We start from the raw sequence: 26,604 nt of genomic DNA, 5'->3' as shown, positions 1-26,604 counted from the left end.
AACCTTCCTCAAGACCCAGTAATACCACTTTTGGGTATATATCCAAAGGATGCTCAATCTTGCCAAAAGGACATGTGCTCAACTATATTCATAGCAGCATTGTTTGTCAATGCCGGAATCTGGAAACAACCTAAATGCCCCTCAACAGAAGAACAGATAAGGAAAATGTGGTACATTTACACAATGAAGTACTACACAGCAGAAAAAGATAAAGACATCTTGGATTTTGCAGAAAAAATGGATGGAGCTGTTTTCTGTTTTCTACTGTGTCCATGTTTTCTGAAAATAGAAAAGAAAATCAGACAATATCTGAATACGTTCCAAATATTCAAGGAATTAAAGATCAATTCTTAGTTCATATATGTGTGTTCTTTATATGATGACTCATGATAAAAATTCTATTTGTAGATTCAAATACTCTCTGATTTTATTTCTTCTCCATTTTCAGAATCTGTTGGGTTGACAATTGAGCACTGCAGGTTTGAAATAATTTTCTGAAAAAAATGCACAAATTGTTCAAAGAAATCGATATTACTTAAGTAAAAGAAAAAGTGAAATTTGAGACCAATGACCTCAAAGTAGAATGCCATGCCTGTGGTGTAGTGGTTTATAGTGAGAGTCTGGTTAGAAAAGAAGGGCTTCGGTTGGGATAGAAGTAAAGGATGTGATTATGGCTCTGTAAGCATCCCTGTGGCTGTGAGTATGGTTGTAAGAATGGACTTCATCTTTAACTCTTTCGAGCTCCCTCAAGGACTTGATTTAATGTGGTTGACCCAGGATCATTTATCAGTGTCAATAGTACTTCTTATAGTGTTGAGGATATAGAAAATAATGAATAATTAACCTGAATTTTCACCTTTTCTTCTGTTGCTTTTCTATAGGGTGTTTTGAGTGCTGTATCAAATGCCTGGGAGGCATTCCCTATGCTTCTCTGATCGCCACCATCCTGCTGTATGCGGGCGTTGCCCTGTTCTGTGGCTGCGGTCATGAAGCCCTTTCTGGCACCGTCAACATTCTGCAGACCTACTTTGAGATGGCACGGACTGCTGGCGACACCCTGGATGTTTTCACCATGTAAGTCCACGTTTTGTAGAGAAGCTTACGTTGTTTGCGCTTCTCTTTCTTCTTTCTAAATAAAGAGTTGTCTAGCTGAGTAAGGTGATGATGAATAAAAAAAAAAATCATGAGACAAACATGGTACTGAAAAGCATTGATTTGTCGACCAATCCAAGGCACTTTGCATAGAATACAAGGCCAAATTAACAGCGGTTTACCCTAGACTCTGACTTGAATTAAATTACCAATAAGCAGGGAATTTTTGCCTTGCTCTTCCAATGTGGGCATAGACTCCCCACAAAATGGTGAAAAGACAGATGACGTAGGCAAGCATTCATCTAGACTTTGATGTTAATCCTAGAAAATTCATAAAATTCTAACAAGAATCAGATGCTTCACTATTTTAACTCAACCATGCATATATTACCTTACTTAGAAAGTAAGGTACTTTAGAAAATACTGTTAGAGGCTTTTGTAAGACAAAAATTACATATTAAAAAGTTTATCTCTGAAAATGTCAATTATGTTCTTGATGCCCTAAAATATAAACTACTGGGATTATAAAACCTTGATGATGTAGAAATAATATTTTTATAAATATAATTTTAGCAGTCTGAAAGTGAAAGTTTTTAGTCCTGACATCAATCTCTTTTTAATATTATAGAGATCAAGTACTTAGTATTAATTTAAAATAAGTTGTTAATTCTTGCCATCTGTTGGGTTATTTCATAATCATACACATAAATACCATATTTATTATGAAATTTTTACGTAAAATGTGAACTATCTGGACCCAAAACCATTCACGTTTTTAGCTTTGATATTACTTGCATTCACTTTCATTTATTTCATGCTGCTTGGCTTTATGTGTTTGAACTTTTCTTTTTAATTTTTGTCTTTCTAAAATACTCAGTCATTTTTCTTTTTACTCACGTGTTCTGGAGTCAGATTGTTGAGACTTTCAAATCTTAATGGTTATCTAGTTCGCTATGAAACCGTTGCTTTTTACTCCGATCCTTTCAGATAAATAATCAAGTGCAGTTCGGATTGATACAAGCTTGTTCCTATGATCTTGGTGCCCTTCGAAAGTTTTTAGTAGAAGAAAATGATCTTACAACTACAAAATCAAACGTATGCAACACTATGGGACAAGTGTGGGATCACACACCTTTAATCCCAGCACTTGAAAGGCAAAAGCAGACTGATCTTTGTGAGTTCCAGACCAACTTGGTTTACATACCAAGTTCCAGAGTTATATAAAAGACTCTGTCTCTGCTGGGCGGTGGTGGCGCACGCCTTTAATCCCAGCACTTGGGAGGCAGAGGCAGGTGGATCTCTATGAGTTCGAGGCCAGCCTGGTCTACAAGAGCTAGCTCCAGGACAGGCTCTAAAGCTGCAGAGAAACCCTGTCTCAAAAAAACCAAAAAAAAAAAAAAAAAAACTCTGTCTAAAAAACAGTATATAAAATTGCTAAATTTCTTTATTCTCCATAAACTGAAAAAAACCATTGTTTTCAGCAATCATTTTAATAAGTTTTATCTTTTGATTAATTAAAGTTAATAATTCTCTGTGAAAAATAAGAAAATGGGGTTGCACATTCCTGTTACATAATGAAACCACAATTCTCTACTCTCAGAGGCAAAGGTTATGTTCTTCCAAAACAGGAAACAACAGAAATTTTAAGGAAAAGATATCTAGCTTTTATGTTTATCTGAAATATTTGAAGATTATAAACACTGATAATTTCTAAGCAGTAAGAACTGAAAGAGTATAAATGAAGCCTATATCCCTTCCACCAACATCAAATAGAAGAAAAGTTTATTGCTGAAGCCGTGAGATGTCTGGGCATGTGGTGCAGCTCTGTGAGCTCAGCTACTCATGATGCTGGGGCAGGGAGAAGAGCACATTCAAATCCCACCTGGGCTGCAGAGTAAGTTCAATGCCAGCCCAGGAAAACCAGCATGAGTCTCTCTCAACATTGAAAGCACAAATAGACTGGAGTGGAGCTCAGTAGTTGAATACTTGTAACGCTTATATTGCATGCATGATGGCATCATCTAATATATATGAGGTCCAATTCCATGGTACCTGAAAGAAGTAGAAAATAATTTAAAACCACAGTCCATAAGTCTGAAGTCTCCATGTCCCCAAAAACTTGCAAATGAAAGCTTATTAACAAGTTAAAATTTGTCAATTTCATATTTTAATATTATCTCACAAATCTTTTCCAAATTATCACTATGCTTTTAAGTGGACAATAAGTATGTATTTCCATAACTTATTGTCATAGAGTTAAAAAGTGGCAAGCACATAAAACCAAAACTTGATAGCTATCAGCACCTTAGATTTAAATTTCCAGGAGAACCTATTTCCATTTAGAAAAAAATCACTTTGACTGCTAGGGAAGACTTCATATGGGTTCCAAAAGTAGACGAAACCTGATTCTGTTCCTAGAAAGGGGTGGAATAGGAAGAAATGGTAGAAAGAAATAAGCAAAGCTCACAATGAGATAACTAAAGCTCACATGGTTTCAGATGCCATGGTCAGCTTGCTGTACCACTGACATACCACTAATCAAAAGAACTGACAATCTTACAAGGCGCGTACCAAATCTTTGGGTATAGCAGTGGCATTTTAACGAGATGTCAGGTGTCATTAATTAAACCTTTCAATGCTTTTCTTCTTTTCTCTGTGTTTTAATTCAAAGGGTTTGTCTGTGCTGCAGGAATTCAGTCTAGATCAGGCCGGCTTCAAACTGACAAAGATCTGCCTGCTTCTGCCTCTAGAGTACTGGTATTAAAGGCATGTACCACCACCGCCAGGCTCAATCCAGATGTTTTAAAACAAAATATCTTAAATCAATTTAGTTTTAGGGAAAGGGTCCTCAGATTCTAGGCACATTTTCAAAAAGATGTGAAACTGAATTTTGTTTTGGAACTGGCCTCTTTCTGGTCCAGTTTACTTTAAGTTGCCATAACAAACACCTTAACTACCAGCAACTTGGGGAAGGAAAGGATTTATTTGTCTTACATATTAAAGTCTATCATGTAGGAAAGCCAAGAGAGAAACCAAAATAAAATCAATTACCTAATTAATTAATTAATTTCCAGAATCACTTTTATTTACTACTCATATTCATCCTGTGGAATATAATTAAGCTATTTCAAAATCCCACTGGTCTATGAGGGAGTACTAGAGCATGACTTAATTCCAGGACTCGGGAGACAGAAGTAGACTGATTTCTATGAATTCCAGGACAACCTGGTCTACTTAGTGAGTTTCAGGACCTCCAGACCTACATAGTAAGACCCTGTCTTTGAGAAGTTAAAGAAGAAAAGAAAAGAAAAAATCCAACTGGGTTATTGCTAGTTAGTTCCGGAGAGTTTTAGTAAGATGATTTCATGGATATATTTTAGTGTGATAAAACTGACATTTTCTTTTCAGCTATATCTTAGCATAGCTGGACAAAATATGTTCTCACTGTTCATTATTTTAAGCTACCACAGATGTCCTTGAATCCACAGCTTCTCTATATTTAGTCTGCATTCAAACTGCTTTATTCAGTTATAGCACATGAAGATTGTAAGGAGCCATAAGTCTAATAAATGACTATGTATATTAGAAATTATAAAGTTACATGCTTGATGTTTAGAGAACAAACTGGCAAATTCCACAGATCTCTGCAGAAGCTCTGGGGATAATATCTGTGGGAGCTTTAGAAGGGGAATTTAGAAAAAAAATTTAGATTGTACATTTTTATAATTTTACATTTAATCTATATGAGAAATTAAATGAATGAACAATAAAGTATGCTTATAATAGGAAGAATAGTATATTGATGGGGGTTCAAATTATTTCTCTTCTCATAGTTCAAAATCATTTAAATTCATTCTATAGGCCTCATGGAGCTTCCAAATGGATTAAATCCCACTCCTTGAAATAAAATAGAGGATGTTTGTGCTATCAAACTCTTAGTGTGGTGAAAAAGAACTAATAAATTTATAAATTATGTAAAGATTTTAAGGTTGTGCAGGGCTGCCCACAAGGATGGGTGTCCAAGGAACGGGAATAATAAAGGAGATACAAAATGCAGAATAAGAACTATAAGGCACTGGGGAGCAAATGTGAGGCATATACATGTTATGTATTGCTCATAAATATGTTCTTTGAAAAGAATGTGTAGAAGAATTATCATAGAGAAAGCATGAGGCCAGTTTTACTGATTTACAAATTCTTGTTTTATCCATATGTTGTCTCCTACTTAAAAGGGAAAGGAGGCCTGCTTAATTATAAAGTGAGCTAAAAGATAAAGGTAAAGATTTCTGAAGACCCATAATTTCCACCTGTGTTCCTCAGGATCCGAGGAGTTGCTCTCTTCTTTATCCTTATATTCATTTTTTCTCTCTCTCTCTCTCTCTCTCTCTCTCTCTCTCTCTCTCTCTCTCTCTCTCTCTTTCTCTCTCTCTCCCTCCCTCCCTCTCCCTCCATCCTACCTCTGCCTCCTTCTTCCCCCCTCTCTTTTCCTGTAAATGGAGCAGCGGGCCTGCTTTTCATCCTACCCAGATCCCACACTAGCTTACCCCCAAAATAACCACACCAAATTGTATTCATTTAAACACTGCCTGGCCCGTTAGTTCTAGCCTCTTACTGGCTAACTCTCACATCTTGATTAACCCATTTATATTAATCTGTATCGCCACTTGACTGTGGCTTACCAGGATGAGTCTAAGGAGTGTCTGTCTGTCTTGGGCAGGAGAATCATGGCATCTGCCTGACTCTGCTTTCTTCCTCCCACAATTTTGTTCTGTCTTCCCCACCTACCTATGTGCTGACCTATCAGGCCAAGCATTTTTCTTTATTAATTAACCAGTGAAAGTAACAGATAGATAGAAGATCCTCCTACATCATTTCCCCTTTTTCTGTTTAAAGAAAAAAAAGGTTTTAACTTTAACATAATAAAATTACATATAACAAAACAGTTATCAAGCAAGAATTACAGTTACAATATTTATATCTATTTTATCTTTTATCATAACTAAGAAAAACTATAACTATCCATTCTTCAACTCCATCAAAGACTCCAGAAAGATATAATACTACCTAAGTAAACAAGAAGCAAGCAACTTCTAAAATTCTAGAAATGACAGAGATATCTCACTGCTTGGACAATCACCCAAAGTTCCCCTTTATAATTTATTTCTTAAGCGTTGTTTAATTTTAAACAGTAATAATAAGTATTCAGGATCTGATAACATTGATTTTCAGACAGAATAAAATTTATTTTCAAATTTATATAACTGACTTTACATTAATTTATCAAAAATTAATTTATCAGATTATGAACTATTTAATGCTTTAAAAACAAAAAACAATAACCTGAGATAGACTAATTTTATTCAGAGTAACTTTATAAATTTGTAATGTTTAAGATTGTTATTGTTCACATTTATTCTTTGGAAATTAAAGAAATACAAAGCACTTAACAACATCTTCATGTTTGAAGTAAGGAAACGAGACAGCAAAGGAGGACTAACTAAAGCTTAGACACCACGGCAACCTATAAGCTCTTTCTACTCATCTACAGTATAGACAGTTAAACCAAACATTTCCACCTAACAATAATGCTTCAAGAACAGGCCAATTAGAGTTTATGGGAAATTTCTGATTAGTCTTGGATATCAGAGCATACTTTAAATTACATGTAAAACTTGTGTTACAAAATCTTATTGACTTGACGAGTTCAAAAATAACAGTTGGATGGTGTGCATTTTTTACTAAGCAATTTTTTCCAGGCTTCTAATTCTTCAAGACTTTTTACTAAATCAGAAACTATTTTTTTCTTAAAACTAAGAAATTGATTATTTCACAGTTTCAGAGGTCAAAATCTGAAGCAGGTCTTACCAGGTTTATTGCAAGGGGCTGAAATCAAGATGTTGGCAAAATTATGTTCCATCTGGAATCTCTGGAATTGTTCCATCCTACAAAAGCCACCTGCATTCTTGGCTCCTTATGTCTTTCCATCTTCAAAGCCAGCCATGTGGCATTCTGAAATCTCTCTCTGAATTTTATAGTGGCACTCTTACATCTTTAATTTTAAAGATTAGGACACTTGTGTTGAACTCAACGAATTTATCCAAAAGAATTTTTCTATCTGGAGATCATTAACCACATTCTTCAAAATCTTTTTGATGATAAAAATGACTCAACAATGCTTTCTGTGAAGTAGGATGTAGAGACCATTATTTTTTTAATTAATTTATATATTTATTAAAATTTCCACCTCCTCCACTCTTCCCATTTCCCTCCCACTTCCTCTACTCCCTCTCCCCTACCCTCTCCATTCCTAAGAGCAGTCAGGATTTCCTGCCCTGTGGGAATTCCAAGTTCTTCCCCACTCCATCTAAGTCTAGGAAGGTGAGCATCCAAACAGACTAGTCTCCAACAAGGCCAGTCCTTGCAGTAGAATCAAAACTCAGTGCCATTGTCCTTGGCTTCTCAGTCAGCCCTTGTCCGCCACATTCAGAGAGTCCAGTTTGTTCACATGCTCCATCAGTCCCAGTCCAGCTGGTCTTGGTGAGCTCCCATTAGATCAGTCCCTTTTCTCAGTGGGTAAACACACCCCTTGTGGTCCTGACTTTCTTGCATATCACCGTAGAACCTTCATCCAGCGATGGATGGAGATAGAGGGAGAGAGACCCACATTGGAGCACTGCACTGAGCTCCCAATGTCCAAATGAGGAGCAGAAGGACAGAAAATATGAGCAAGAGGCCATTATTTTTTATACCATTGTTAAAAGTAGGGAATTGGGGAAATGAGTTTCCATATTATAAAATGTGACATAATTTTTATGGCCATAATTTTACTTTTAATTTTTTTGTTTTTTATTGATTTTATTGAGCTATACATTTTTCTCTGCTTCCCTCCCTGGATCTCCCTTCCCTTCAACACTCTCCCATGGTCCCCATGCTTCCAATTTGCTCAGGGGATCTTGTGACATAATTTTAAAGACCACTGAAAATATGAAGACCACTGAAAATATGTTCCATTTCAGTAGCTATGATGCTTTGTTTAAGGAGAATTTTTCAAAAGAATTTATTTAAAATTTATTTAATAAATTGAGAGGATGAACACTGATAATTTTGATTTTCTTTTTTCACATTTCTCTGTAAAAACATGTGCTGTTGGTAAGAAAGTTGTATAAACAAACATTCAGAAATCTGAAAGGATTTACATGGAGACAAAATATCTGAGAAGTACAATATTCTAAATTGTCATTCTGTAATTGACAGTAATGAGTTCATATCTTGGTGAATGCAAATCCAAAACAACCCAGGTAAGATACAAGAGCAAATAAATATTTATTACATGTAGCAGATAAAGAGGGCATAAGATTTATCTTCATATCAATGTTCTCTCCTATGATTTCTTTCAACTAAAAATAAATATATAATCATGTAATATATATATTACCTGAAAATATACATGACACATAATATATTTATATATGAATATAAATATATTTCATATAAGTATGTATTAGAAATTATATATGAAATTTTATATAAAATATGAATTATAGATAAAAGTGTTTTCTTATATACAAGAAAGTTCTTTCTGAGTGGGTAGATTCTTAAGCATTTTAAATTCAAGATGCACATTACTGAGTATGCTCAATTTAAACTCAGTTCAGTACGGAAAGATAATTTACAGGAAAACTCAGCACATTTCTGTTTGCATTAAACCTACAACAAAGGAGTATCTTAGGATAAACTTAGTTTGTTTTTCCTGATAAGACTTTAGCTCCAGCCAAAGGATGGGACAATTGAAAGTCACATTAACATAGGAATATGCCTCTAAACATCCCTCCCTACTTATCTGCCAACATTAATCTGAGCATTTACTCCAATGGATTGAAACAGGAATCTTGAGGAAATAGCTGAACTACCATGTTTATTGTATCAACTTTTACTGTCCAGGGTATTAAAACAACTTGATTTCCAAAGATGGATATGTAGGTAAAGAAAATATAGTGTATAGGTAATGAACTACTGTTGATCATTAGAAAAGAAATCCTGACATGTGTTAAGATGTGAATGAATTGCAAAAGTTTCATGCTAAATGAAAAAAGCTACATACAACAGAACACTGATTAGATTAGATTAGATATATAGCATAGTCTGTCTCATAGAAACAAAAAGAAGAATTTTCATTGAAAGGAGCTAGGTCAGAGGATCAAATTAATTTGATATGTTTTTCATTAGTATGATTACCCCACTTATCAAATTACTTTGAGCAAACTCTTTAATATTTACATAATTAATTATCAATGTGATCCGAGAATAAGAGAGACTGTAGAGAAAGCGAACAAAGTCTACATATACAAAATACTCAGATCCCTTGTTGATAAATATTAAAAATAGCAGAGCAGAATTTATATATAAACATTAGACATATAAAACACAAATGTTTTGTAATCCACCTATCACTTTGAATACCAAAGTTATTTTACTTTAGTTTTTTTATCCAATATTTCATTTAATATAGTCCATCCTTCCTTTCTCGCCCCCATTTTCTCTACTTTTTTCCTCTGAATTTCATGTACTCTCACTCTCTGTTCTTTAATTTAATATTTACTGAGTCCATTTAATGTTGCCTGCTTGTGCATGGGTGTGGGACCATATACTGGAGCTTGGCCAACCTCTCAGGGATCATGTCCCTGAAGAAAAGTGACTTTCTCTCTCCCAATAGACATCAACTGCCAATAGCTCATCCTGGATCCATGCAGAGGTTTTGGATGCTTGATTTTATACATATCTTCTGCTTTCATTTCCAAAGATCCATGAACACATGAGGTTCAATTTTTGAAATCAAATTACAAAAAGTCATTGAATGAATCATGTGTTTGGTTCTTTTTTTTTTTTTTTGTCTCCAGGATTGACATCTTTAAGTATGTGATCTATGGCATTGCAGCTGCTTTCTTTGTCTATGGCATTTTACTGATGGTGGAAGGATTCTTCACAACTGGGGCCATCAAGGATCTCTATGGGGACTTCAAAATCACCACCTGTGGCAGATGTGTGAGCGCCTGGGTATGTAATTGCTCTGCAGGCAGTATGAAATGTGGGTTGATTTCCACAGCACACAGATGTTTGTACTCACCTGCAGATAGGTGAAGCATTCTTTAATGTTGTAACATTTTCTTCAGTTGTTTTCTTCATACAGCTTCAAAATAAAATTTCTAAATTAATAGTATTTGTTGTGAAATATCAATTTTAAATTCTCAAATTATATGCACTGCAACTAATTTTATTTGTACATGAGGAAACATTTATTGTTATTTATTTTAAAGAACCTTGTGTTACCATACAAAATAATAGAAAATCCTTCCCCTAATCTATAGGCAATGCTATATATATGCATCGAAATTTCTGTCTATGCTTTTAAATATTTTTTTTGCTAAGCTATATATTTGAGGGCAACTATTTCATAAAATTTCTGTTTTTGTAAACTCATTACTGTTAGTCTTTAATATTTATTGATGAGGTGTTTAGTAGTAAACCAGATCAATATTCATAACATAGAATTAATTAAACACAAAGCATGCTTGAGGGTAGTAAAAACTCAAATGTGATAGAGTTAAAGATGGTGTGTCATGTTTTATGCAGATTAGTTTCTCCAAAATGAATCAAGGAAGCACCCATCCTTGACTGGCCTTTCTATTTTGTCATGACATATAAGATCATGTGTTTAATTGCAGCAAAATAAGTCATAACATGATAGTGATCAGTAACAGGGAATAATTAGTTACTTCAGTCTCACAGGAAAAATAAACATACATGTTACCAGCAAGTCTTTATAGCAAACAACTTATAACCAATTTATGATGCTACTAGGTTGAGTTGTGGACATATATTTCTGTCTAGGGGAAACTTATTGCAATTCCTAACATGTGATATTGATGTATGTGAGGAAAGCTGTAATTTCAATAATATGACTTCAGGGCTGTAAAAAAGGGATTGCCACCTAAATTTCTTAGATTGGTAATATCAAATTTCAGATTCAGAGGAAGTAATATACATGAAGATCTTAGACTGATCTAAGAAGTATGCATATTCCGTTCTTGGTAACATTTAGACAATTATTCTACAAAAGGCAAGCTTGTGACCTTAATTTAATTTCTAGCTTGCAAGTAATGTATAATAAATTCAGTTAATGATGAGCTTCTCTATTATTCAGATAACTCATGATAGTTTCTTGGTGAGACTTAGAGAGTCATTTCTCTTCTCTGAGTCAGTGTAGACTTACTTGACAAAAATCAAGATCATCTTTGACGTTCTGAGTCCGTGTTACAGAAGTGAGAGGGCAAGAGAATGGGGTCTATAAGCTGATTTCCAATGGCACAGAATGTCCCAGGGGTAGCACAGTCGAAGTCAAATATGATGTTTCATTCAGAGTAGTAAGCTCATCACACAGTAAGAATAATCACAGAGAAAATTCACATCTATGTACAGATAATTAACCACCTGTCATTCAGTGTCTTAAAAAGAATCTAGAATACCTATTTTAGAATTGAAATCATAAGCCGCACTATTTTTTCTACAATAGTAGCAACTGTGTCATCAGTCACGCCTAACACACCAGAAGGTTGGCACAAGAAGCTTCAATGGCTTTGCAGCAGGTAGGCAGCCCACAAAGATCTGCCTGCCCACTCCTGTAGCACCTGTTCTGGCATCTAGGCTTGATCAGAGCTGACAGAAACAGAAATTGTGATCTTCAGCACATTATAGAGTGAGCCCTGTAACTACCTTGTGAAAAGAACCAACTTTAGGGCCCACGAAGTAGTGACGGCAACAGTGACTCCACTTGATCTTGAAGGCCTGTTTCCTGATGATTATGACAGTATTGAATCAGAAGAGAACAGAAAAATTCTGGTTCTCTCTTCATCTGGTATTATGTTTCTTCTACGATATCCATTTTTTTTGTTGTATAACTGACATCCAGTACATGAGATTGGAGTTGCTGCTAAGCTTCCTCTAATTTATAGGGCAGTCTCCATACCAAAGAGTTATCTGATACAAATTTTAACAGTGCCAAATCTGAGAAACCGTAATTTAGAAAGTTTGGTCTAAAGCCTATCTCATGCCTAATACTGGCAATTTCTGTTCCTTTACTGTGTATCTCTTACAGTCTTTTCTTTAATTTTAGGAGTTCTATCTTAGAGAATTCAATAGGAAAAAAAGAGGCTCCCATATCCAGTACACCCACAAGACTTGTCTTTGCCATAGAGCAGCGCTACTTAATACTGTATCACATTTTGTCACCTGCAGAAGTGATTCACATAAAGTTATAGTCGGCACTGAAATGGCCCCAACACCTTTTGCTCTTAAATTATCCCAGATCATCCTCACAGGTGGCCGCAGTTTAAAACAATTATCGAAGCTATATTTTATTTATAATGTCTACATGGGGCAAGAACTGGGTCGGTAACATGGTTCGACATCCGTACTTTGAGTCTTAGCTATTTAACTCTGAACCCGCTCCACAGTGAGCAACACCTTCAGAAAACTATATTGAACGCTTTCTGAGGACAAGAAGAGAAACGGGATAGACAGCCTGTGTCTCAAAGCATACAGATGACTATCCCTTGAATTTCAGAGCCTCCTTTAACTTACAAAGCTGTTTCATGATACTCTCTCACATTCGCTGTGCCAGGGACAAAACATTGTTCAGGAGAGCATTAGTTGCAAATAGTGAAAATGCTGTAAAAGCAAACCTCCTCTCCCCCCAAAAAAGTGTTATTATCAGGACCTCTTTACATTTGAAATGTTTTTCATTAATTTCTTAAGACTTTTTTCTGTTTATATAAATAAATTTTGGATGATTTTGCTATCCAAATTGTTCAAATTATTTTAACTTATTGCAACATGAAATTAATGCTTCACTTATCCTATGTGAAACTCCTTAGTTGAAACACATAGTGCTGGTGGTAGAAATCATAACAATATCATCAATAATAAAAGCAGGTAAGAGTTGGTCAGAGTTTCCTATATGGCATTTCCTTTATTAAAAATTTCTCATGTATCAGCTAATCACATAAACTTGTGTGGGATGTATGAAATCTACTTAGAGTTATCATTTTCACTTTGTAAAAGTGGAAATAGAGCCCTGAAGAAGATCCCAGCTAATGTTAAAATGACTGTGTTTCTAAACAATATGCCATATGCTCTCCTTTTGTGAAATAAATGTGATATTTAGATAGGGTTACAATGAACATAATCAATGTTTATTAAATGATGGCAAGCTTGGTGGGTAAAGGTGCTTGCCATGCAAACCTGATAACGAGAATTAGATATCTGGAACACTTGCAATGGTGGGGCAATCAACTCTATAAAGTTGACCTGTGACTTTTATACACGTGCTTTAGCATGCCTTCACCTACACTCACACACAAACATGTGAAAATAATATCCACCCACCCCTCTTTTAATTAAATAAGACAGTAGATCTTTGCCTTTTATATTTGATTAAACTGAAAAATAGTGCACAGTATTGTGGGTGGTGCACTGCTGGAGAGGTGCTGCCATGTCTGTGGTTTGGAATATGCTGTGATGCTCAGCAGACATTTCTAACTTTAGTTGTGAAAGAAATGATGTGACAGGTAGACAAAGCTTTATGAATTGGTCTTCATGAGACAATACAGAGGGGTACATCTGTTACTGTACATTTATATGCTCAAGGATGGAAAAACTAAAGAAAAAAAAGCATACTATAGATAACCACCAGAGAAAGGAAAGAAAATGTTGACTACACACAGCAGTCAATTGTGTTTTTAAACATGAAATTGTCTATATTTCCACATAGAATATTATTGTAAAGAGCTGCTTGTTTGTTCCTGGCTGCTCAGCACCAAAATAATCACACAGAAACTGTATTACTTAAATCACTGCTTGGCCAAGTACTTAAGCTTATTGCTTACATCTAGAATTAACCCATCTCCATTATTTGATATTTTACCATGAAGCTCATGGCCTACTGGCAGGGTGTCTATCTCTGGTGGCAGCTCCATGGCATCTCTCTAACTCCTCCTTCTTTCTCCCAGCTTTAGCTTAGTTTCCACCACCTACCTCTATTCCCTGCATAGGTCCAAGACAATTTTTTTTTATTAACCAATGGTATTCACAGTATACAGAGGGGAATCCCACATCACCTCCCCTTTTCTATTTAAATGAAAAGGAAGGTTTTAACTTTTAGTAAAATTACATATAACAAAACAGGTATCATGCAATAACTACAGTTCACAATATTTATATCTACTTTATCTTTTATCATAACTAAAGAAAACTATATCTATCCTTCAACTCCATCAAAGACTACAGTAGGAAATAATATTATCTAAGGAAACAGGAAGAGCATTGTAAGCAACTTTTCAAATCTCTAGAATTGACAGAGACATCTCTCTATATATATATATATATCCTATACTGTGACTCATTTAGAGGTCTTTTCCAACTGAATTTGACTTTATTGTGTTTTTATAATCATTTTCCGACCAAGACTTCTTCCTAAAATGCTAAGTGCTTCTTAAAATCCCAAGCTTTGGCATTGCTGGAGTATATATGGCACTACCTGCTTGCCTCGCTCAGTTCAACATGGCAGAGGAGGTCCATTCACTGCCTCTGAGCTACACATACCATCCCAGTTCCAAGTACGAAGCTGGTTTATGTCAAGCCATTAAGAGACTGCTTACAAACCCCATTTAAATGCTCAGCCTCCTGAAAGAGTCAGAGTCATGCTAGCAGCAGAGCCCGGAAAGTGGCCATTTCAAAATGTCATAGCTTTTTTTTTCTGCTACAGCTGAAGCAGGAAAACCTCTCTTAAAGGAGCCATGCCTCTGCTTGTTTCTAGCAAATAGAGTCCACCCAAGAAAATGCCGGTAACACACCATCTCAACCCTGTTTTTTTTTATGTCTAGGATTCCTTTTTAAGCTTTGTCAGGTTTTACATGGATTTAGTCAACCACATTGGAGCACCAATTTGTTGTAAGAAGCCACTTGTTGGTTCCTGGCTGCTCAGCCCCAAAATAATCACACAGAAACTGTATTAATCAAATCACTGCTTTGCCAATTACCTAAGTGTATTGCTATCTAGTTCTTACACCTAGAATTAACCTATCTCCATTATTTTATATTTTACCACAAGGCTTATAGCCTACAGGCAAAGTTCCATCATGTCTGTCTCTGGCGGTGGCTCCATGGCTTCTCTCTAGCTTTTTCTTCTTTCTCTCAGCATTCAGTTTAATTTTCCCTGCCTATCTCTATTCCCTGCACAGGCCCAAGACAGTTTCTTTATTGACCAATGCTATTTATAGCATAAAGAGTGGAATCCCACATCGGAATATTATATTCCTTTAATCAATAAACCAAGGAGAAAGACTTATTTGATATGAAAGATCTTAAGTCATTTTACATATTAGTTCTCATGTAAAATTTGTGAGGCATATTCTCAAATTCTCATATTCTAGTATAATTCTTAACAGCATTCTTTTGAGCATTTATGCACCAAGGTTCTAATCAGGGTGTATTTGCTTTAAAGACTAAAAGCAGAACTCTTTGTTGGTAGCTTACAGATTTTCAGTTTTCCTGTTTTCTCTGTTGCAGTTTATCATGCTGACATACCTCTTCATGCTGGCCTGGCTTGGAGTCACAGCTTTCACCTCACTGCCTGTGTACATGTATTTCAACCTGTGGACCATCTGCCGAAATACCACACTAGTGGAGGGGGCAAACCTCTGCTTGGATCTTCGTCAGTTTGGTAGGTAGACAGTGAATCTCAAAGTACAAAACTACTTTGATTAGTTACCTCTAAATATTGTAAATTGCTTTGAAGCCACCATGTTTGTTATGTCAGAGGTAAATTTATCTAACAATCCACTTCAGGACATTCTGTAAATTTAAATAGGTAGGAATTTAAGACTGAGGGGTAATTGTTGTCATTATACATACACATTCATATTGGAATATTCTGTCAAAAGTCATTTCCTGGAGTTAGCAGGTCAAAACTGGTTTCTTTTTCCTAATCTCAGCAGTCTTTTTCAAGTTTGATCTGATATTGGTGTTCTAATTTCATTAACCCATAGTAAATATATAAATTGAGATAAATATCTAGTATGAAGATCACCAAGGAGGATATATTGCTTTGTCTTCTAAGGTAAGAAAAGAAAATCTAGCATTAAAAATGATGAAGTAACAGGGTGTTAGAGAAGGAAAAAGAGGAGTAACAGGAGGGAAACAAAACTCAACTTGTTTTGTTTTTTTTTTTTGACTTGTTAAAGACTGAACCCTAAAACTTTATGCATGTTTCAGACAAATGTCCTACCACAGGCTATGCTGCAGGCCTTATTATTTCTTATTCAAGGCTTAATCCTCATGTAGAAATAAATATTATTCATACATATGTGGGATAATTATTTATAATGTTATATATTTGTTTATGTTTTATAATATTTACATTTAATATGTTAGTATATGCAAAATAAATAACTAAAAAGAAATTAAAATTTTCATAGAAAGCTGGAAAGAAGGGTCAGTCAGTAGTTAAGAGTACTAGCTCTTCTTCCAGTGAACCCAGGTTCAATTTCCTGCACACACATATTTAATAATAACTTCCTGCAAGTCTAGTTCCAGGGAATATGTGTCTTTCCTGACTTCTGTGGGCATTTCATACACATAGTGCACAGACATCCATGTAGAAAAAACAATTATACACATGAAAGAAAAATACTTTTTAATACACATCATAAATCTTTCATGTCATGCCCATTGTCAAAATGAAATTTTCCAGTGGGATTTTTCTTTTGTGTAATTCATTTTCTATTTCTCAAATACCCATGCTTCAAATGTTAAGTATATTAAGATAATCATTTATACCATTCTAAGTGTTTTGTATGTTTAGATGTTGAATTTCCACAGGTATATATAGTTAACAATGCTTTCATTTTTCTCCATAGACAGCAAAATTGACCCACAGCCATCCCTGTACCAAGGGATCTAATAACCTCCTCTGAACTCCAAGGGCACTATGCATGCACATGGTATACATATACATGTAGGCAAAACACTCATGAATATAAAATGAGTAGAATTTTTTAAAAACTAATTCATTTTGTAAATACTCAAATTAATATTCTCTACTGAAGATTCATCACACCTCAGCATAGTAGGAATATTTTTTGTAGAATATGTGATGCTTCTGTGGGGATAGTATAGACAGATTAATAGGGTGCAGCCATAACGTTCTGCTATGGTGTAATCTCCAAAGCAATCCCTTCACTATTCATCCAGATAATGTTCTGATGCTCTGTGTATTATGATATAAATTTGGGGGCAGGAAGAGGTGTTCTGTATATGAAGTTCTTGGTTAGAGGGAGTATGGGCTACTGCTTTTACTGAGATTGCAGCCTAGGCATCAAAAGGCTTGGGAACACACATAAAGCAAAGCCACCAGAGTTGCATAAAAAGCTGGCCCTTTCTGGCTCAAACTCAATGTCTTCACTTTATTTTCCCATTCCTTAAAGTGAAATTTAAACATATATAACTGCTCTTTCACAGCTAACAGAAAATAAACTGAATTCCTAATTTAATTTATATTCCTGGTAAACAAACAAGAATTTTTCAGTAGAAGTTTATCTTGACTTCACGAGACATAATTATATAAATACTGTTCCTTATTAATCTGAGATTCAAATTAATATTAGCCATTAAAGTTATTTTTATTGTTAATCTGTTAATACTATTCTTTTGTTCTTTTGTTTTTGTTCTTGTGTTTTCTTTTTTATTGTTTTATTGCGCTATACATTTTTCTCCACTCCCCTTTCTTCCTCTCTTTTTCCCATCTACCCTTTCCCATGACCCCCAAGCTCACAATTTCCTCAGGAGATCTTGTCTATTTCTTCTTCCTATGCAGATCTATACATGACTTTCTTAGGGTACGCTTTGTTGTCTAGGTTCTCTCGGGTTGTGAACTGTAAGCTGTTTAATTTTCTTTGTGTCTAAAAGCAACTTATGAGTGAGAACATATATTTGCCTTTCTAGTCCTGGGTTAAGTAACTCAATAGAGTATTTCCTAGATCCTTTCATTTGCCTGAGAATTTCAAGATGTCATTATATTTTACCACTATATATTACCATTATATATATACCATTTATATATATATAATGCACCACATTTTCTTTATACATTCTTCAGTTGAGGGGAATCTAGGTTTTTTTTTGTCAGGTTCTGGCTATTGCAAATAATGCTACTATGAACATAGTTGAGCACATGTCCTTGTAGTATGATTGAGCAACCTTTGGGTATATACCCAAAAGTGGTAAAGTTGGGTCTTGGTGTAGATTGTTTCCTAATTTTCAGAGAAGTCGCTAGACTCATTTTCAAAGAATCTGTACAAGTTTGCACTCCCACCAGCAATGAGGAGTGTTACCCTTACCCCATAAACTGTCTCCAATGTTTTTGGTCTTGGCTATTCTTACCGGTGTAAGATGGAATCTCAAAGTTGTTTTAATTTGCATTCATCTGATGGCTAAGGATGTTGAGCATTTCCTTAAGTGTCTTTCAGCCATTTGAGATTCCTCTGTTGAGAGTTCCATGATTAGTTCTGTAGTCCATTTTTCTATTGGATTATTTGTTATTTTGTTGGCAAGTTTCTTGAGTTCTTTGTATATTTTGCAGATCAATCCCCTGTCCAATGTGGGGTTGGTAAAGATCTTTTCCCAATCTGTAGTTCCTTTGTCAAAAATCAGGTGACCATAAGTGTGTGGATTGATATTCAGGTCTTCAATTCTATTCCATTGTTCCTCCTATTTGTTTTTGTGCCAATACCTAGTTGTTTTCTTTACTGTAGCTCTACACTAGAGTTTGAAGTCAGGGATTGTGATGCCTCCAGAAGTTCCTTTATTGTACAGGATTGTTTTGTCTATCCTGGGTTTTTTGATGTTTTTGTTTTTCCACATGAAGTTGAGTATTGTTCTTTTGAAGTCTGTGAAGAATTGTGTTGGAATTTTGATGGGGATTACACTGAATCTAATATGGACCCTGGGGATCAAACTCAAATTATTGTGCTTTCAAGGCAAGCACTTTATTATTAACGTCTTTTCCTATTTGCTTGCAGCAATACTCCAGACCTAAATTTCATAGATTCTGCACTAAAGATGTGTGTTACAGTCTAGAAATATGTGTATTTGAAATTTCTTCTGGGTATTAGGCATATGAATCAACAGGCAAGTGTCAGCATGAGTGAAACAGCAAGTTCTTTTAATTCCTGCTTGCTAATAGCACTGTGTGTGATATCATCATAAGAAGGGACTCTCTTCTGAGCAATATGTCTATAAATTAACAAAAGCCTTGATGAAGCTGAACGAATTAATCCTGACTTAGTACAATCTGGGGCATAATCACTCAAATAGTTTTGATGCTTCACATTAATGAACCAAAACAATGACATACCTACAATCAAATCGGAACAATCCAGGGGAGAGATTTACTTTAGTCTTCATGAAAAGTGTTTTAAATTGCTGAGTTAATTTTATATCTCATATTCATGAGCCTGGGTACAGTAATGATGGAAATAAGAGCTGAGAAATAACTTTTTTAGAGCCAAAAGATTTTCTCTTGAGGATCTTTAAAACATATTTAATGTTAACCTTTAATTTTCTACATTCTACAGGGATTGTGACAATCGGAGAGGAAAAGAAAATTTGTACTGTCTCTGAGAATTTCATGAGGATGTGTGAATCTACTGAGGTGAGTATTTTAAAATTTTGTCAAAATTTTAGCATACAGTTTTTTACTTAAAGAATGTATTCAAATTAAATATATTGATTTTTTTCCTGTCACAGTTAGTTTTAGTGGTTACTAAACAACAAGTATAAAAACTATTTTGTATATTTAAATACAGTTATTATAAATGTTTGTGCTGTTATAGAAACTCATTTCAATAGAGGTTGAAAATTATAAAGATATATTGTAATATATATTATTAAATCCAAATTATAAAATCCATCATTTTCAATGACAGTCTCATCTTTATGATGAATATTAGTAAAATTGTTCAGTTATAATGATTTAAGTGATTTGAAAGGGAAAGGATATTTTAAAGCTTTTGATAAAATGCATTACTTGTCAAGAGTTCCTGCTTATTAATGATATACTAAGTCATCTTTATATGATAGTTATGATAGTGCCAGTCCCAATCTCTCTTCTCTATGTAACTGACTCACCTTTTTTTTTATTGTGTGTGTGTGATGTTCTGTTTTGTTCTGTTCGGTTTTTGTTTTGTTTTGTTTTGCAGCTGAATATGACCTTCCACTTGTTTATTGTGGCACTTGCTGGAGCTGGAGCAGCAGTCATTGCTATGGTAAGGCCCTCACAGCTGAATGATTGACTTAACAACTTGAATTACAATGCTATTTGCTCGAATACTTAAATTGCTTCTCAGACATTTTCCTTATAAGATGTTATTGTCAGTATAGTAAAAAAGGAGTCTGGGGATATGGGTCAGTGGTTAAGAGCACTGGTTGCTATTCTAGAGGAACTGAGCTCAATTCCTAACACCCACATGGCAGCTTACAGCTGGGGATCTGACACCTTTTTATGGCCTCCATAGGCACTGGTCATTCATTGTGGTACACATACATGTAGAAAAGGCACTCCATACTCATAAAATAAAATTAAATCTGATTTTTGAAAAGAAGGAGAGTTTTTGAATATATATTCTGGTTTATTTAGGGGCTTGTAGGAGGTGGGACAGTGAGGTCAGTATGAAAGTCAGAGGACAATTTGGGGGAATGTTTTCTCTTTTTCTACCATGGGGATCATGGGATTTGAACTTGAGTCATCAGACTTGTCAGCAATCTAGTTTACTCACTGAGCCATCTCACTAGACCTATAAATATTATTTTGACTAGAAAGAATGTTAAAAATGTGTAAAAATATATTTCTGAGACAGGGCTTGTTTGTAGCTTTGGAGCCTATCTTGGAACTAGCTCTTGTAGACCAGGCTGGCCTCAGACTCACAGAGATCCACCTGCCTCTGCCTCCCGAGTGCTGGGATTAAAGGCCTGCGCCACCACCTCCCTGCTAAATTCTTTTAAGGTTAATTCTCTCTGGCTAGTATTATTCTAAGATTCTGAGCTACCATAAATGATTGTCAACAGTATTTATGACTTCTTCACTTTGATAATAGTTCAGGTCATAGGAGGCAGGATTAACGTAACTACCACTACTATTTCTAAAACTAAGAACATATATATTTAAATTTTCCTCCATTTAAAGTACTTTAATAATTTATGTACACAAGCCCATTAAATATTTGTTGCAAAATTCTTGATACAATCACATTCTGTATTCACCATATAGCTATTATCTTTTACATAAAATAGATGAGAAAATTAAGATGATTTATATTCTATTAAAATATTGATGACATCATCTATAATTTTAAGACAGGGTTACAGAATTAATGTTAAAATCAGCAGTTTCTCTACTCAATTATTTTGTAAAAATGCTAAGAAGGACCACATACCAAAATCATCCTGAGATAATCTTACTTCCTTCAACCAGGGAAGGGTAGAAATGGCATGACATTAGGGTTAAAACTCTACCTTGCTTCAGAATTAAATGGTTCTGAATTTCTTTTCATGATTTCACTCATATGTTTAACTTAATAAGTTACATGCAAGCTGTAAAGTAATATGTTTAGTAATTTGTGGGTAATATTTTCTTACATAATGAAGAGAAGGGTTTTGAACACATAAAATTACATATTTATTTGTCAGTTATTCTAAATAGCTCTTGGTTTTCTTTTATGTAAATTATTCATTTTAGAAGTTGATAGAAACTCAATCTATATTATTTCATTAATGGTTTTGGAAATCCTAAATTAAAGCTAATGAACATGTATATTATCCTATTTGCTTTTTTGCGGTATAAGGACAAATATACTTTATATCACTCTGTGATATTCCAGGATACAAAACACAATCATTAACAATATTCACCACGCTAGAGAACAGATCTGTTCTTCTTCCTCTCCAGTCATTTTTGTGTCCTTTGACATAAAATATCTCTCCTATAGTCTCCATAACCCTAGACCATTCTACTTTCTACCACAAGTTAGACTTTTAGATTGAGCATGTTGCAATTCTTAAATCTTTATGGTTGGTCCTGGATTGTGTCTAAATATAATCAAGTGTTAGTTTAGTAACAGAATTTTCTTCTTTTATCAGACTTACTATCATTTTTGGTGAATTACACTAACAAAATTTCACATAAATCTGAGAACTTGGAAGCTTTCTTTGATCTACACACACTGACAATTCTCAAGCTTCTTAAGCTTTCTAACATAGGATCTATACCATAGCATGAAGGAATATTATCCACAGTCCCTGCTCTCAAGAGGCTTACAGCTTATGTTTGACAAAATGTAAATATTCAAAAAAATAGAATATTCTAAAAATGACAAAACAAATGATGCTTTTTTCTAAATTTTCTTGTCACAAAAATTAGGAACATGAGCTGTTGATATAGTTCAGTGATAGAGTACTTGCCTAGCATGTGTAAGACCTTGGGTTGATCATTAACATTACAATTAATTAATTAATTAATTAATTAATAGTTTGTTATAATAAAAACACCTAATACACTATAATATTTAGTGTTTAGAGTGTTTTTAACGTATACTTTTACTTTCTAATATGTAAATGTCTTGTAATTTTTAATTAATTTTTAATTGAAATAGAATTATATTACCTACTCCTATACTTTTCTCCCTCTACTCCCTTCCAGTTACCTTCCTTCAAACACCTCCCATGCCCCCTTTCTTAGTTACTTTTCTATTGAAATGACAAAACACCATGACCAAGGTAACTTATAAAAGAAGGCATTTAATTGGGATTGGCTTACCTTTCCAGAAAGTTAGAGTCTATGACTACCATGGCAAGGAATATAGCATCAGGCATTGGGGCAGTAGCTAAGAGTTTAGCATCTGATTCATAGGCAGAGAGAGAGAGGGAGACAGAGAGAAAGAGAGAGAGAGAGAGAGACAGAGACAGAGACAGAGAGACAGAGACAGAGAGACAGAGAGACAGAGACAGAGAGACAGAGAGAGACAGAGAGACAGAGACAGAGAGACAGACAAAACTAAATAGGAATGGTAAGGGCTTTTGAAATCTCAAAGCTCATTCCTAGTGACACACCCCCTCAAACAAGTCCACACCTCTTAATTCTTCCCAAATAGTTGTACTAGTTGCAGACCAGACGTTCAGATATAAGAACATATGGGGTCATTCTCATTCAAATCATAACACCCATCCCTGCCAAATTGGTATCCTATTTTCCTTTGATAATATTTGTGGTTGAGCAATAAGTTACTTAGTATTTTGTTTTCTAAATGTGTAATAAAAACATTTTCTACACTTTTAATCTCGAAGAAAGTACAACTTAGTTATTAACTCATCTACCAAAAATTTTCATGTTGACACCTTTAATTTTGCACATAAAGACTGGAATGTATAAACTTGTGAATGCTAGGCAAGCACTTGACCCCTAAACTAGGTGAGGGGAGGGTCTAAGTAAAGTCCACAAGCTGACTTTAAACTTTTATCCAGGTATTTATTAAAACTGTAATCTTCTCTCTGTAGCTCACTGAGTAGCTGTGAATACAGCCTATACCTCCAGGCTTAGCTTAAGAGCTTCATTTTTTAACATAATACCTTCCTATATAATACCTTTCTGGTTATTGGGGAGACATGTTAATTTAGAAGATCCATATGTTAAAATATGTTCTGTCTTATAGTAACTAAAGTCATATTAAGGCAACCTAAAATCAATGTAAAAAAAATCTAGTTTGATAATTAAATACACAAGTTTGTTTTAGAATTTCTGAGATCATTCTTCTTAACACAATATAAATTCAAAATATGAATTACATAATGGAGTATTTCTGCTTATATATTATACAGTGTGTTCACAGATATATGAATAAGAAGCATGCAGTCTTAGGATTTGGGTAAATGATGATAGCATAGACATATAGATAATATAGTTTGGCTATTCATTTAATTGCAGCAGCAATATACTGATAGTGGGCAGACTTCCCGTGTAAATGATATTGTCTCCATCAGGTCCACTACCTAATGGTTCTGTCTGCCAACTGGGCCTACGTGAAAGATGCCTGCCGGATGCAGAAGTATGAAGACATCAAGTCGAAGGAGGAGCAAGAGCTTCACGACATTCATTCCACTCGCTCCAAAGAGCGGCTGAACGCATACACATAAATAAGTTTCTCTGTTCATTACCGTTCGAATGCATTGGTGTTTAATTAAGGGCCATCCAACCTTCCAACCTGTGAAAAGCAAAATCTGAGTGCTTCTCATCAAAGAGATGTAAGGTGACTAATGAATCACCGGAGCAGAACTCTTTGCTGTTTAGCATTCCGTCTCCTAATTTGGTAAATTGGAATAACCAAATCTCTTCTACGAGCTCCTATTCAGCCTTTTTTTTTAATTTCTCAAAGTGATTTAGTAGTTCTGAATGATTAATGACATTAACTTTCTCAAAGGCAAACATTTGATTTTTAATCACCTCCCACATATCACGCATAACTCTTTTTTGCATTGTTTCTTATGTTTTGAAAAAGAAAATGCTTTTTATACTTTTTGGTTTTGATTTCGGGAACTAGTTTAACTACAGGTAACCTTCAAAGGGACCATTGTACATTATAAACAAGAGACAGAGATGGCATCACGATGACTCTGCTTGAAATACGGAAATCTAGTCTGGAGATCAGTGGCCACATGGCTATAGGCCCTGGTTAATGTTTTCATCAATCTAAGGTGCAATTTCTAAATTTATAAGAGTAGGTTTAAAAAAAGTGCTTCTTATCTTTGTTAACATTGTATTTTTTTCTTTGATGTACTTAAAAGGTATTTCTCTGATTACACATGTTTATGTTGTGAGCATGTAGAAACAGTAATGCTAATGCATGGCCAGTTGCCTTTCTAAGATTGTGACACCAGGCTTACCTTTTAAAGTTTAGTGTAGAAAAAATTATCATGGAAATAACTCCTGTGGACTGTTGGAGAATGATCTTTTTGTGATTTATGCAGTGGCTGGATTGGGTCTTTTAATATGCTAATGTGAAAACTTAATTACCTTTATGAAGGTGATATATTAAACATAAGCACACTATCCCCCTGAAGACTTGTTTTACCCACTTAAAACTTTTAATGGATTGCACCTCTGTAAGCTATTTCTGAAAATGTGTATGATATATTTGAAAAGACTTCCATTAATATAATAGCTTTGCTTGCAGCCTTCTAATCTATGTTGGTTTACCTGTAGTGTTTTCTAAAGGGTGGTCAGAGGCCACTATAGAATGTATTGTTTGGAAGTGTAGTGATATATTTGTGTCTTTATTTCAAGTAAGTCATTTTAACCGAATGTTCATTCATATTCATTTATAAGAAGTACCTATATCAAGTAAATTTGAAAAGAAAAACAATCAGTGTTACTGGACCAAATTTGGTGTTTATTTTAACCTTGACTCTCTTCTGATTATTTCTAATGCTACAAGAATGCTGTAAAGTGTCATTTAAAATAATGATGTAGCCTGACATTTTGTCAGTGTATAAACCTAGGTAGTGTTGTGCACTGATTTGACCATTGTGAAATCCTCCCTCAGTGTAAGTGCATTCCCAATAAAATTTATTGAGTGAAACAATCTTTGTACAACTACTAGTCATGCATCATCAGTAATTTTACAAGTTCTTGTAGTAAGTAGGGGGTATTACTAGCGTTATCTGTGGCATGATTATGCATTCTATAATATTAATTTGGGGGTATTTTGCTTTTTAACACTTAGATTATCTTACTGGTTCAACAATTTTTCTGGTATATGCAGTATTAAAGGTATTCAGCAAAAGTATTAATGGGCTTCTTTAAATTCTATATTATATAGTGTTTCAGTTCTGTGTCTACAGTTTGTGATGATTTTTAAAACTGTCTCCTAAATTTATGTAACGATGTTGACATTTTGGCTCTCATTTCTGGTTTTAGGGTTTGTATTTTCATGGAGTGCTTTGTAGCAGGCATTACGAGTAATCTGTTTTGTACATAAATGTGCCAACAGCTTGATGGTGGCGTTTTTGAAATGTAGAACAAAGTGCTTGCAAAATGTAATAAATACTCTTGTGTACTTTGTGTACTTATTCTTTGTTTCTGTGGTGTGTTTTTTTGTTTGTCTTGATTCCTCCTCTTCTTGTGTGTGCAGTACTTTCAAACACAGTAGTTGCCATCTCAGGAAGAGTCTTATTTCAGTTGAGGGGAATCTGAAACGTCAACACAATAAAAATTTTGTGTGTGAATGTCATCCACTGGGGTAAGACTGACAAACAGCCAACAAATATGATTTTTCATAGTTATTTTGTGTTGATAAATGTTGTTTGCCAATTTTCATGTTTGTTTTCTTGCCTGATTTCTATTCTTTGTGTTTT

General features: G+C 34.7%; 1 protein-coding gene across 1 annotated transcript in view; it reads left to right on the top strand.

The window, feature by feature from the left end:
• The window catches only part of Gpm6a (glycoprotein M6A), a 238,496-nt gene extending 212,177 nt beyond the window's left edge, over positions 1–26,319 (top strand). Inside the window, exons 2-7 of the mRNA XM_038326492.1 lie at positions 882–1,074; positions 9,990–10,146; positions 15,715–15,868; positions 19,779–19,855; positions 20,403–20,468; positions 24,235–26,319. Coding sequence (XP_038182420.1) covers positions 882–1,074; positions 9,990–10,146; positions 15,715–15,868; positions 19,779–19,855; positions 20,403–20,468; positions 24,235–24,387 — 800 coding nt within the window. The 3' untranslated portion in view covers positions 24,388–26,319. The remainder of the gene's footprint in view (positions 1–881; positions 1,075–9,989; positions 10,147–15,714; positions 15,869–19,778; positions 19,856–20,402; positions 20,469–24,234) is intronic.
• The last annotated feature ends 285 nt before the right edge of the window (positions 26,320–26,604 follow it).

The sequence above is a fragment of the Arvicola amphibius genome, chromosome 4 (genome assembly GCF_903992535.2).
Source record: "Arvicola amphibius chromosome 4, mArvAmp1.2, whole genome shotgun sequence".
In the NCBI taxonomy this organism is placed as follows: Eukaryota; Metazoa; Chordata; class Mammalia; order Rodentia; family Cricetidae; genus Arvicola; species Arvicola amphibius.
This window is presented reverse-complemented; position numbering and strand designations above follow the sequence as displayed.